At 40.3% G+C, this 15,011-nt stretch overlaps 1 protein-coding gene across 1 annotated transcript in view; it reads right to left on the reverse strand.

Annotated features, from left to right (window-relative positions):
- DOCK3 (dedicator of cytokinesis 3) overlaps positions 1 to 15,011 on the reverse strand; it is a 185,266-nt gene that overhangs the window by 99,884 nt on the left and 70,371 nt on the right. The window contains exons 8-9 of the mRNA XM_058812859.1: positions 9,301 to 9,342; positions 7,276 to 7,430 (exon numbers count right to left, since the gene is read on the reverse strand). Of these exons, the coding sequence (XP_058668842.1) occupies positions 7,276 to 7,430; positions 9,301 to 9,342 (197 nt within the window). The remainder of the gene's footprint in view (positions 1 to 7,275; positions 7,431 to 9,300; positions 9,343 to 15,011) is intronic.

Genomic DNA, 15,011 nt, shown 5'->3' on the forward strand with positions numbered 1-15,011 from the left:
AAAAATCAAAATAACTCTGTAGAAAACTCTATATCCCTGCCTATTTGTATGTCATACTTGATCCCCAACCACATAAAAAAAAAAAAAAAAAGCCCCCACTAATGGTGGAAGGAGGACGGTGGTGGTGAGACATTCAAAATAAGATGGATATTTGTAAAAGCTCCTGCTTTGGAATAGCTACATATTAATAATTCCATAGGAACTAGGGAAAATAGTAATCTTATAGAAAATAATTAAAAAATTTAATAACACCACTTACATGTCTTACAGCAACTTTCAAACACAAATCCAGACAGTAGCAGTTTCTTTTGCATACACTATTAAGACAGAGAATAAATAGGAAAACCAAGCAAATGCAGATTCCAGAGAGATCCAGGTAATGAAAGTCAATTGAAGCAACCAATAAAGAAAATGAAAATGCATCATTCCTCCTGTGTCCTTTCCTAAAAATCTAGCCACCAAAAAGCCTTATAAAATACTCCACAGGTTTTGCCTTCAGTGATGACAAAACTTGCATTTTTCAGAAGTTCTAGATTCTACCAGAAAGGCTCTTTGTCCCAGCTGTCTGTGTGCAGCAGACTTCAGAGACACACAGATTTTCCATGGTCACTGCAGTGAGCAGAACAAGGCCTTTGCTGTGGGTAGCAATATTTCTTAATGCCTGCTTGGCTTTTGAGGAAGTTCACCTTGAGAAGGGTGAAAAGCTCATGCTGCTCCCATTACTATTGCTATGAATTTATCTATTGCACAAAACTCAGAAAAATACTTCCCTTGAAATACTAAAGCCACAACAAACTGAAGTACAGGAGGAGCTGAGGGAGGATTAGCTATCCCAATAGATCAGATTGCTAAAAGACAGGTAAAAATATAAAGATGGGTTTTTTCATGACTAAGCAGAAGAAAAAACTCATTAGTTGGTAAGGTTAATCCCTAAGAAAATTTTCTGAATATTAAAGGAATAATTCTGAGTGATACAAAGTTATTTTTTCCCAGCAGCCAAATCATTATGCTGACAGTGAATGAGATAACTTTTCTATTTTAAAATAGTTATGCTATTAAAAACATAACAAAAGGAAAATTTAGTGCATATTGCACAATAAAAGTAAAATATAATTTTCTACTTCCTTACATAGCAACTGGCAATAAAGGAACATGATAATATTTTAAAGCAACTAACTGGGGATAAATGCTTACACATGGTCCCAGCACTCCCAGAGCCATTACTTGAGAGAAACCATTCAGAAAAAGGATCTTCATGTCAGTCCCATATCCTGGGAGAGAATGCAGTCAGGCTGACACAGTTTTTACTGCAGATCCCTCCACGTTAATTAACAACTTCTCTTTCAACTATTCAACTTCAACCATATCTATCTACCCAGTGACCCTTCTTTCCTCTTTCTGACCTTATTAATGCCAGTCTTACCCTTTTTTATTCCACCTGCCCCCCCTCTTCATCTGCCCAAGCAGATTCTGGTGTCCAGAACATGTACAGGTTCTACAGCTTGGGCAGGCAGGGCTGCTCTGAACAGGTGTTCCTGCTTTAAGGATCTGATCCTGCACATCAGAGCTTTGAGGGGACTCAAACCCCTTCTTGGACAGGACCTGTGGGAAATTTGCCATTGCATTTCACATGTTGGCACAGTGTTTGAAATGAAAGCTCCTGAGAGTGGTAATTGTCTGCAATTAGCAAGTGCTACAGGAAAATTATTCAAGATGGCATGTGTAAGCACAATGTAATTTTAGCTACACTGCTCATGCTAACATTTTTTAGAAGCTGATACACATTCCTATTGACAGTTAAAAAGGAATTAAAAAAAAAAGACTAAATGATGATGAGAACCATGGAGCTAACGGCCATCAACAAATACAAACAGAGATGAGGGATTCCTGTCAAATTTGTCAGGGTAACCTTCAGCAGCTTGGTACAGATTTGTATTCTGACGTCTGAACCAGGAATACTGTGGCTCAAACTCCTACTACAGAAAGAGTGAAAACCAAATTCCCTACAAATTCATCATTTCTAAATCCAGCATTTCCAAGTGGTGCATTTCATTCTACTCTACCTAAACACTGGCACAAACATTCTCTTCTTCCAGCCTCCCCTGGCCACTCAAGTGCACTATTGGGGCTTCTACAGGACTAGGTTGTACAAATGAGTAGCAGCTTAAGAAAACTTCTAACACTCACACACTGGTTAAACCAAACCCAGTTTGGTTTACTTGTTTACAAGGACACATTTAAATGGATAACTACGTTCTCTAATAATTTTATCCCTTTAGTATCTTGAACTATTTACACATTTGTCTGCTGATTTTTATCACAGAAAATAATTTGGTTGGAAAATGACCCAAGATGCAGAGAGGAGTTACAAATAGGAAATCATTATCTCCATTGCCTCTGCAGTTACCACCAAACCCCACTGCAGAGCAGTACTAACAGCCAAACACTGCCACTGAACATTTGACTCAGCCTTGAAAAATAGGGGCAGATGATTTTATGTCAGATGACTTTTGAGCAGCTGAATCCAACTATCCTGCTGGAGACCCAGGGCGTTTTTTTCAGTCCATAATTATGTTTCCAAACCATGTTTCTCTCCTGAGAACTGCTTTGTCAATGGTGCTAAATCCTTAAGACAAGACTTGGGACAGACTGTACTGCTCACATTCTCCCCATCATCCACCCACAAGCTGAGAACATTTCCACAAAAAACATCTTTCTGTATCACCTATTAGCAAGAGCTTTAAAGAGCAAGCTTATATTTTTTCTCATTTTGGCTACAGCTTTTAGATTTTAACACTGAAATAGAGGTTTCCCAATCAAACTCCTAGCCCGTGTTGCAGTGTTTACAATCCTGTCTCACCCCAAAGACATGGCAGATATTTAAAACGGACACTGCAGAGAACACCTGGTCTCTCAACCAAGGGTTTGAACAGTTTGTGTATGAGAATGCCCACATGGACCTGCTCAGTGAGTCCCAGCAGCAGCAGCACAGGCACTGAGCACATCTCCCAGTCGCCCAGTCACGACGAGGTCGGTGCTATAACGGGAATGGCAAAGGCTCAGTGAGTAGGAGGAGGCAGGTGGAGGAGTTACCAGCAGAAATATGCACAACACATCTCCCATGCATAATTACTGCTTAGGCCCCCAGATCTTCATATTCAATCACATCAGAGTTTCTCTTTTGTTCTATTCACTCTCCATAATTAAGGATATTTCTAGATGACAAGAAAATTTTAAATCCCAGTGGTGTGTAAAATAGGGTAACTGCTTGAAGATGCAGGCAGAATGAAAAACATTCACATGTTTAAACATAAACTTCATAAAGAAAAAATAAGACAAATTTATTTATCCTTTTCCATACTCAAAAGGCTGAGAGAGCCTGGAAAAGAGAAGGCTTCAGGGTAACCTAACTGCCCCTTCCAGAACTTGAAGGGAGCCTACAGGAAAGATGGAGAGGGACTCTACAAGGGCTGGAGTGAGAGGACCAGGGGGAATGGCTTTACATTGAGAGTGGGTTTAGATGGGATATCAGGAATAAATTCTCCCCTGCGAGGGTGGGGAGGCCCTGGCACAGGCTGCCCAGAAAAACCCTGGATCCCTGGAAGTGTCCAAGGCTGGGCTGGAGCAGCCTGGGTGAGCAGAAGGTGTCCCTGCCCATGGCAGGGGGAGGAATGAGATGGCCTTTTAGGTCCCTTCCAACCCAAACCACTCTGGGATTTTATGACAGATAGAATGGACTTAAGCTTTTCTTCAGAAAAAAAATACCACTATCATACCTCTGAATGTGTCATTTCTCTAAGTTTTGCATAATTCCATTTCCTAGAAAAATAGAGTTATTGTATAGGTATCTAAACCTCAATCTTTCACTGAATTTAATTTATTTTCACTATCAAAATCATGCTAAAAATGTCAAGAAATGTAACTATTTCTCTTATTTGTTGCATCTTTCTAGCACAGATAACACTCTGCATGCCTTTGTCTACCAGTTTCCAGCTCCTTTAGAGCAGTTAATGCAGCCTGTATCTCTTTATACCATCAAGTTTAATACTTCTCTTCTGTTGAGGCAGGAGGTGCATTCCCATATAACAGAACAAAATTATTTGGCTCTGATGTGATTTGTGCTTGACAAATCTATGTTGACTTTTACTTACCACCTTGTTAGCTTCTTAGTGCTAACAAGTAGTTTATTTGTTCCACTACTTTTCACATTTGTCATCGGATTGCAGCTGACCTTCTTAGAGAGATTGAGGCAAAGCAGCCATTAAATACTCCAGCTATCTTGGAAACATCTGCTCATGGCTTAATGTCCCCTTTAATCTGTTCAGCTATTTCTCCATTTTGTAAAAAAAAAAAAAAAAAAAAAAAAAAAGGTTTTTTTTTTTGCTTTTTTTTGCTGGTAAAGTGTTATAGAATTATTCTTTTGGTTTTTCGTCCTTGATGCCCTTCAGTAGTTGCATTTTTCCTACAAGTTTCTGTCTCTTCCCATCCCTGTTTGTGCAATTTCATCTGTCCTGTTTTATACTGCCTTTCCAACATGACACAGACTTTCTGTTGTCTCCATATACATTTAATTTTTCCTTCATGCTCAAACAATTTGGTTTTGTGCTCTTTAACAGTATCATTCAGAAACATACAACTCTCAAATCTCTTTTCTCCATATCAGTTTACCTATCTCTATTTGATCTTTACTGGCACCTTCCTTACTGAGCTTACCATCTTTACAGTAATATTTTCTCTGCTGCTACTCTCAACTGGATCACTCCATGACATTCATCCCAAGATATATCTCACAATGGGGTATAATCATTGGCTATAATCCAAACTACATCAATTATCACATCATTTTCCAGTAACTTCCACTCAGCAAACCAACTGAGGTATTAAAGATGAGTCACAAAGTTGCAAGACTAGTGTCTTTTGTATTCAAGAAAAGAAGAAATCCCAAATACTTTAAAACAGACAAATAAGCTTTAATCCCTTTTTAAATCTGAGCCTTCAATTTCTATTTACTTAGAAGTATTACTTTCTATATTTCTGTCAGATTAAAAGAGAAGTAACTTTTTCCTTGTGTTTACCTCTAGGTCTGACCCCTCTGCTGGCAGTGTTGTTATTCCTGCTGTCCACAGCTCCCCACTGTCACCCTTTGCTTGCTCCTCCTTTGCTGACAACCATTAAACACAGCAACATTTTTGGATTCAGAATTTGGAATCATCTCAAAAGGTATTTCAGCTGCTGCTCCAACCTTCTGATTGCTAATCCCCACCTGGTGCATGCTGTTGCTTCAGCCCTTGAAAAACACTGGAACTTTCAGCAATTCTTCACTTACCCTCCCTGGGAAACAACTCTTGGCACCAGCAGGCTCAGGGAGGTTTGTAATCCAGCACATGTCCAAGGCAGTAATGCTGAAAGCCACTCAGCCTCCAGCATGAGCTGCTTGGGTAAGAAATTTATCAAGCTCCAAACCATTTCAGAAGTCAATTTGTCCCTTTCATTTACAGTGCAGTGTGCAGAAGCCTTGCTTGGGTTTTTTACCTTAATGTACTATTTCCCAAGAGGAGAGAAAATGTTTTAAAGTAGATATAAAAACATCATTCTGAATTTGTAGCAATGTGTTTGTCTGTTTTTTGGTCTCTTCTCCAAAACAGAGCTCAGCCTCATTACACATTTCTTCCCCAGCACTCTTTGGGATGTAGGAAAATGTAAAAATTATGCTGTTTTCACTACAGCAGACCACTGATGCTTAATACAAAGAGCTAAGTAATAACAACTGTTTGCACAAAAAAGCATTACTATCTATATTTAAATTTGCCTGGACCACTCTTTTTGCTTTTCCTCATTATAACAATTATTTCCTTTTTTTTTTTTAACCACTGGCAAAACCCTTTCCTTAAGGCTCTGCACTGAGTGTCTACATACAAACTGCAGCCCAAGACAATTCATCTCCTTTCAAAGCAATTTCTGCTGGCAGCAGCTTGTCTGCATGTCCCTTCCTCTTCCTGGCAGCTTTTCTCATCTCAATTATTTAATATTTTATTGCTTTGCAGTAGGAACTAGTTCGGTGCATCTTTTCTGTTTGGTTTTCCATTTTCACCTTTCCCTCCTAATAGCTATTTTCTGGTAATTCTCTCAAGAGAGGAATCATAGGCACATCCTAAACTCCATCCACTGGAGAGTCCAAAGAGCTGCAGAGATGGGAAGGGCCCTGGAGGAGGAGCCTTGTGAGGAGCAGCTGAGGGCCCCTGGTTTGTTCAGCCTGGAGGAGACTGAGGGGAGACCTCAGTGGAGCCTCCAGCATCCTCCTGAGGGGCAGGGGAGGGAACCAATCTCTGCTCTCTGTGCCCAGGGACAGCAGGGAGGGGCTGCAGCTGTGGCAGGGGAGGTTTAAGCTGGATATCAGGAATACCATCAGGTCATCAGAGCTTTCTAATACAGACCAGTTTTCAGTGGGATGTACTCTGAAGAGATACAAAACTGTTTTCACTTACTCTAAGCTTTCTTCCTAAGAGAGGAAGGAACATTCTGTGGCTCTTCCCTCACTTTGAAACAAATCTAAATCTAGTTGCTGAAAACTAGGAGAGTTTTGACTATGGCAGCAAGTGAATGCGAGGAAATGCTTTTACCAAAACTCAGAACACTGCACAAATATGATGTTCTTCAGATCAGACCAAGTTGCATCAGCTAAACTTCCAAGACATAAAATAAATGCTGCAATGCTCTTCTACATACCTTGATGTTTCAAAACACATGCTTGTAAGAGGAAAAGCCAGCCCATCTCATGTTTGCTAACACTGGTACCAATTAGTTCAATAAACTGAGAGCACAGACACAGGGATAAACGTTAAGAGTTTATGTTGAGAGCAATACAGCGAGGAGAAAAAACTATTTTGTGACATGCCTGGAAGGCAAGGAGTGGAGGAAAGTTACAGAGGCACACAGCAGTCCCTTCTCAAACCAGCCCCACAGCCTGGCCCTGTCATTATTTGTGCTTCTTAACCAATAACCCTAAGGAGGAAGCTTCTGTAATGTCTGGAGGCAAAGTCAGAAAACTAAAAAATTCAACCATTCTGTGCCTTTAATGCTTCACTAAATTTCCTATGCAAGGAGCAGTCTGATATTCCATGTAAGAACTGCAGGGCCAGCAGTTCCTGATGTCCCAGCTCTGTCCTTCCAGCTGGGCCACAAGAACACACCTTGTGTTTAGCTGCATTGCACCTGCTCTGCTCACAACTCTTTTCTTTTCCTAGGAAGCTTTTTAGCTCTTGGACAAATTCCTACCTGATCTGTTTGCCTTCCCGGACATCGTACAAGGAAAAAAACACATCAGTGTCCTCTCCAATGGTGTTGTAGGTGAAGCTCTTCAGGCTGAGGAAGAAGTGATGAGGCACTGGCATCCGGCAGGCTTCCCCGTGCCGCTGACGGATGGTGTCCACCTGGGGCAAACAGGGAAAACCATTGGCACCTCCTCACACAGAAAGGACACTGAACCATTGGCACCTCCTCACACAGAAAGGACACCTGAACACCTGAACCATTGTCACCTCCTCACACAGAAAGGACAATAAACCATTGGCACCTCCTCACACAGAAAGGACAATAAACCATTGGCACCTCCTCACACAGAAAGGACACCTGAACAGACCAACCTGAGCATTTGAACAGAGATCCTGCTCTCCTCTCACCCTCAAGTAAAAGTTTAATCTCAAATATATTCTGCCTCAGAGATAGGGGCCAGATTAAGCTTTCTGCCTCTATTTTTAATGTTTCTAATTTGAATAGATTGATGAAACTGTGATAACCAAGTAGACACAAAATAAATGGTTTATGCATTGCAAATCTGATTTTATCAAGTAAACCAAGTCAATCCTATTTCTCAAATTTTGCTTTGATTCTGGTACTGAAAATGAATTATAAGATGGTATTGGAGTGGGTCCTGATGTTTTCCATTTAAAGCAGATGGACTTAAAGCATTGTCAGTAACATTTGTTACATTATTTCTTTTGAGCAGCTGCAATTCACCTCTAGAGGCCAGTAGGACCAGGGCAGTGACTGCCCCCCTGTACTGGGCACTGCTGAGGCCACACCTCAAATCCTGGGTGAACTTCCTCTTCTCCAAGGAAGAACTGAGGTGATGGAGCCTCTCCAGGGAAGGGGATGGAGCTGAGGAAGGGTCTGGAGCTCAGGTCAGATGAGGAGCAGCTGAGGGGGCTCAGCCTGGAGAAAAGGAGGCTCAGGAGTGACCTTACTTCCCTGTGAAACTCTCTGAGAGGAGGTTGTAGCCAGGTGGGGGTTGGTCTCTTCTCTCAAGGAACAAGTTGTGTCAGGGAGGTTTAGATTGGATATTAGGGAAAGACTCTGCACTGAAGGGGTTGTCAAGCACTGGAACAGGCTACCCAGGAAAGCACTGGAGTCACCATCCTTGCAGGGATCTAAAAGATGTGTAGATGTGGTGGCCTAGCAGTGCTGGGGGAACATTGAGACAATCCTAAGGGTATTTTCCTCTCAAAAACAATCCATGACTTAGAACAAAGCTTAACAGGCCAGTTTGTCCTGCAGGTATAAAAAATCTTAACAAGAGTTGATAACATGAGCAACCAATCAAGCCAGATAGTAGAAAGGTTTACATTTTGGCTCAACATATCAAGACCTATTTACAGCAGTGAATGCTGGGGTGGCAAAAGAAAAAAGAGTATAAGCAAATGTAGGCTTTCAGTTTTTACAACCCTTTACATCCATTCATGCTGATCTCAATAAACAGGTTGCATGAATACCTTAAGTTCTCTATGCTCACCTCCTCTGAATGCACTGACAGGTACAGTCTAACAAAAAAGTCTTACATTTCCAGACTTACAATTTCAGATTTGTACTTGTTTAAAAGGAATTTTGTTCAGGACTTAAAATTAAACCCAAGGAAATCCTCATTCTTTAAAGACAGGTACCTGTGGAAGCACAGATCTCTGTAAAGATCAAAGACAGATTCCATGACCAGGACAGGATTATACCAGCACAGACAGGATGTGTGGAACAGAAGCCACTAAGCCACGTGTTGGCAGGTAGACAGAAGAGTCACAGGGGCACAGGGAGGCTTTGGATCTCTCTCCACAATTGTATCTTTTAAGAACAACAGTTACAAGCTCAGGAAAAGAGACCTAAATGGAATTTGAAGAAGGACCTTAGTGACTTAAATACTTGGGAATCTTCTGTTCTGTGGGTAAGGACTTACCCAGTCATCTCCATCATACCTTTACCTACATTACCAAGAACTTAAAGACAATAAAAAATTCAAGCATGGATGGTATTTACCTGTGATGTGCTCTGCTGGACACTGTGTCTACTTGACAAATGCTGTGGAGATACAAAACAGTAAAAGTTAAACCTTTTCGAAAGAAATATTTACATTATATTTATATAGCATTAGAACAGTAATTCTAAAATATCACTATCAAAATGATTACCAACTTTTCATGCCTTTTTATCAGTGTATCATCACTCACAAGACCACTTGCCTTCCTAAAGGCTTTTCTCAGTTAAGCTGTTTTTATATCTATTTGAATTTACAGGGAGTATTTACCTTAGCTTTTAAAGTAAAAGGCTATCACAAGTTAGACAGAATTTCAAAAAGAAATGCTATTACAGTGTTGGAAAATTTAATTATTCTGTATAATCTCTGTCTTGTCCTGCTAAACGGGAAGATACCTCACCACTAATCCTCATCTCCTGGTATGTTGTCTGTGGAAAGCTGCACTTGTTAAAAAACACAGGCATCTAGAAAGAAAGATGGATTTTAGAGGTTGTTAAGTCTTTTTCTCTAATAAAAAATTGAAATCCTGAAAATTGGTTAAAGACTCTTCTACAATTTTAGCTGCCCAATACCTGTAAATAAGAATCAGTATAAAGAGCTACATGTCTAAAAACTCAGAGGATGATGCTGTATTTAAAGCCTTTTATGCTAGAAGGAGATGTTATAATCAGAAAATGGACTGCAAGACTCACTGAAGCCATTTAATCTCCAAAGGGAGATTTAAATACTAATCTAAATTGAAAAGGTTTCAGAGAGCTTTAAAAAAACCATCATTAATGATTCTGCCATGCCTTTCCCTGCACATCATCTTAATATTAGCATTTCAAACCAAAATATTAACATTGACACTGCCACACACTATTAAATACTCTCTTCATTCTCCCCACCTCCCTCCTTCTATTACAAATCCAGCATCTCATTCTGACCAAACATTTACACTCTGTATCAGAATTAGCAGATCTGTTGACAAACACGAAGCTTCAAAGGAGGTGAAAGCAAAGGATTGTCCACAAAATGTATCTGGTAATACTCTTAAAACTACAATGCAGCCTTTCACCCAGAACACAAACAGGACTTTTTACCACAAAAGGAGAGATATATTATATAGAATAAAATAGATAATATTATATATTCTTCATAATCAGAACAAACCAGGGAGGTGCTGTGGTGCTGAGGGGGCTGCCAGAAGCTCACTGAGCCCCTTGCAACCCCTCAGCAGCAGTGGGCCCAGCTGGCCAAGGGTGCCCCTGGATGCGACACTGCTCGTGCCACATCTCAAATCCTGTGCTCACTTTTGGGATCCTCAATACTGGATTTGTTTTAGGGAAAATTCTGTCACCCAAAGCATAGTCAAGCATTAGAAGAGGCTGCCCAGGGCAGTGGTGGAGTCCCCATCCCTGGAGGGATTTAGAGGACCTGTAGTTGTGCCACCTGGGGACAGGGGTTGGTGGGGCTGTGGCAGTGCTGGGGAAATGGTTGAGCTCAATAATCTTAAAGGTCTCCTCCAACCTGAACAATTCTGTGATTCTAAATGGCATTTTTGGACATCTGTTTACATTCACAGTTATAAAAATGTCCTCATTCACACTCTCAGTGGAAAAATAATGATCTTCAGTTCCATTGTTTGTGTAACTACTGCATCATCTTCTGAATGTTAAAAGCCTTCAAGTTGGCTGAGTTGCCTATTCATCTTTTTGTCACCTGCAACCACTCAGAATCAGCTGGCATAGAAAAGACCAGTTATTGAAGCTATGCAAGGTGTCCTGACTTCTTTTGATTAAATTAATCTCTAAATCCAAGTAAGAAAATGAGACACTCAGGCAACACAAATATGAGAGGTGGTCTGAAGAGATTCATCAGCAAACACTGCTGCTTACAGAGTGTACACTATGAGGTAAATCTATGACACTAAGTGGTAAAAACTTCAGGTTTTATATTTTTCCACAACCAAAAGATTAGATTTGACTAACTCTCTGCTTTCATGCTTCAGGACCACATTATAACAATGCAGTCACTGACTGAGTTCATTTATGTGCCCTTGCCTCTGGCCAGGCAGAGTGCCCAGAGGGTCCATGCCATTTTTGGGTACTTGGATGGGAGGGTGACTGAAAATAACCAAGATGGATTTATCAGGGGTACATTATGTTGGATCAAGTGATTCCCCTGAGGTAAAATAACCAAATCAGTACAAGAGGGAAGATTAGTGGCTGCTGTGTCTCCCCAGCTCAGTAAGGCCCTCAGCATGGTCTCCCACAGCAGTCCTGTACCCAAGCTATAAACTTACACCTTCATGAACCTTATTTGATTAAAAAAACCTAATGAACAGTAGGATTTTCAGGCTCCAAAGGTAGTGGCTGATGGTGTGTATTTTTCAGGGGTCTGGAAGCAGCAGACTGGCAGGGTCCTACTAAAGCAAGTCAAACAGAAGTCAGGGGAGCACTCAGGCACCGGAGACATTTAACAATTTACTGTTTCTGTTACCAGAAATGGAGCCAGCAGACTAGAATAACATTAATTCATTTTTCCTCAGCACTGAGCAAACTACAGCTGAAATACTGCATTCAGCAAAGGCCAGTGAAGCAGCACAAGGAGCATGCAGGGAATGCAGCATTTTGAGTCTGGAGAAGAGAAGGTCTGTAGGAGACCTGAGGCCAGCCTTCCTGTAACCATGAAGTTCCCAGCATGAAGAGGCAGCCAGGCTCTCCCCAGAGCTGCACAGCATTGGCCAAAATACTGTGGTCATCAACTATTACATGGGCTATCCCAACGTTCCAACAAGGCAAAATGTAACCCCATCAGGGCAGCCATGACAACATTAGAACATTCAATCCTTTCCTTTGAGGAATTTCAACATCCAACCAGACAAAGCACTGAGCAGCCTGGTCTGAGTTCAGAATTGACTTTGCATTGAGAGCAGAAAGTTTGCCTAGACATCCCTGAGGCCCCTTCCAACCTGAAAAGCCTTCCACAGCGATATAAAAATAGGACTGTTAAGAAATTATCTATCTTTATTCTAAAAAAAAAAAAAAACAAAAAGCAGTTTAACCTTTATTTTCCCCAAAAAATAGCTGTCTGCAAAGGTTGTGCAAACTTTAACAGACACAATGTTCAGTAGATCTTTCCTCATCAAAGTGTTTTCTGATGCTTAAATTGATTCCTTGCTATTGAAATCTAGGCCTATTGATTCTTTTCCTATCCATCATTAGGATGAAAAGATTAACTGATTCAGCTTGTGATTCCATTACAACCTCAAATCTCCTCAACAAACCCACCTAAACTTGGAGTGTCCCAATCTGCACTTCAGAGCCAACAACTGACTGCAGGAGTTAAAACCTTACATTTATGATTCCCCCTGGTATACTACATTTTTCACATAATTTCTTAAATTTCTCTCTATTATTTGGAATTCTGATCCTTACCTCCACTGAAAGAATCAGAAAGACCATTTCCAACTTTGTGGATTTTGTATATTTAGTAAGCAGACTCCTTATTTCAGCATCTAGTCCTTAATTAAACATTGACTTTAAGTACTACAAAATGGAGGATAACCCCAAGAAATTCACCTAATTCATCCCTCCTCCTATTTAATCAAATTATTGGCAACCATTCTTTTTTTTTTTTGGTATGTGTTTTCTAATTAGCTCTGTGTTTACATTACAGTCATTTCATTTAACACTAATGACCTTTGGAGAATTTAAATTAAAACAAACATTTAAAACCTTTACCATAATCTAAATATGATCAGCTGCTTCTCCTCCATCCACGAGACTTATCTATGTTCTGGAAATTGAAAAAATTGCTTATTCTGGACAAGTTCACACTCACTAATACTCATGTCCTTGCTGCATGTAATTATTATTTTCTATTATTATTATTATTATCATTTCCCAGCATTTTTTACAGGGAGGCAAAAATTACCAGCTTCTCCTCCATCATCTATTCTTAAGGTGTGAAATTGGCTTGCCCTTTGCTGGTATTCTGGAACCTTATCCATCTTCCCAGTGGTTATCACTAACATGCCTGATATGGCTTCTCCAAGGATCCCAACTGGAATATACAGAGCTCCAAATCCTCTGCAACTGAAAACCTCTTGAGAACATCACCACCTTACCAGAGTTCAGGGGGGCAAGAAGGACATTAAGTGCCCTGTTATTTTCTTGCATCATGTGCCAGTTGGTTTTTCCCAGTATAAAAACTTTCTTTTAGCTTCCCAGTTAGTACCAGGTTATTTATATAAAACTGTTTCTTGATACAATTGACCACATTTGCTCGTTTTATTTGAATTTGTGCATTGCCTTTCTAATTTTTCTATTTACCCATTTGTGCTATACTATTATATTCTCTATAAATCTGTTCCTGTAAACTGGCTCTCAGTAATCTCAATTTCCCTTTCACTCTAGTGCCTGGAGAAAATGAAGAATTCTGAATTTATCCAACTTGGCCTGTTAGCGAGCATCTTGTGGTTTTGTTCTTAATTTACTGAAAGAACTATCAATTCTCCTTACCTCCACTTTCTCATCAAACCTCTTCCTCATGGTATCTTATCTACCAGCTGTTCTTCCTCATTCCTTCCCCAACAATGCCTGGTGAGTGAATCCCACCATTCCCAAGTCAGTCTTTAACTGCTTTCTGCCTTCATTTTCTCATCTGACTTTTTACTGGGCTTTAGAACCCAACATACACAAACCTGTTCTCTGCCAATCTGCTTTGTTTTACAAAGAACAACCAAGAAAATCAAAAGAGAAATCAACAAAGATTTCCTGATCTTCTGTCCAGTTTGTGCCCAATTGTTTTCCTTATCTAGAAGAGTTTTGGGTAACTGAATTCTTATTTTCTTGCCTATTCCATCTTACCAATCACATTTACCATTTGAATAAAGAATAAACACCTACAAGGTGATGGCAGCATTAATTTGAAACTATTTATTTAGGAACTCTATTTTTTTTTAAATTAGGAACTCTGGTGAACTCAAGGCATTTCTCTCACACAGTTGGAAAAAATGCCTGAGCTGCAGCAGTTACACAGCCAACAGCTGTGCCTTCCATGCACCTCCTGAACTTGTCCTGAAGACACACACCCACTTCAATAACCTTATAGAAAAGCTAAACATAATTAATAACCAGCTTTGAACATTTCTGATTTGTGAAATGACTTCAGACATTTGTGTCTTGTAATCCTTCCACTAAAATGTGCCATCCAAGTGTTCCTGACATCCTGCAGGACTCTGTGCTCCTAAATGACAACTTCAATCCAGGGGCAGCTCCAGCGCTGAGCTCTGTGGCAGAATTCTGAGAACATCTTTTCCCACCATTCAAAAGTAATATGTATTTTTAAAAAGTGTTCTGTCATATTGGTTAAAGTCACAAACATTGTCATAGGGAAAGGGCAATTTGCTTTCCTTCAGGAGCAAAACAACAATTCCTGACAAGTGCTGTGCATCCTGCAGCCACTGGCATTTAGCTTCAGAATGAGTAACATGGAGAAGCAGGATGTGCATGGCCTCAGAGCACAACAGCTCTGCCAGAGAGATGAATTCAGCATCACCCAGCAGCCACAAACACACCCAGCAATGAAACATGAGAGCTAAAAGAGGCTCAAATGTAACAACTTACAGTTTATCAAGGAGAGCAGAGCTAAGTCTGAATAAGGCTGAATAAAAAGTGCTTGAATCTCTGTTGTCACAGAGAGAAAAGTCTGATGTGTTACCTCACCC

The sequence above is a fragment of the Ammospiza caudacuta genome, chromosome 12 (assembly GCF_027887145.1).
Source record: "Ammospiza caudacuta isolate bAmmCau1 chromosome 12, bAmmCau1.pri, whole genome shotgun sequence".
Classification (NCBI taxonomy): domain Eukaryota; kingdom Metazoa; phylum Chordata; class Aves; order Passeriformes; family Passerellidae; genus Ammospiza; species Ammospiza caudacuta.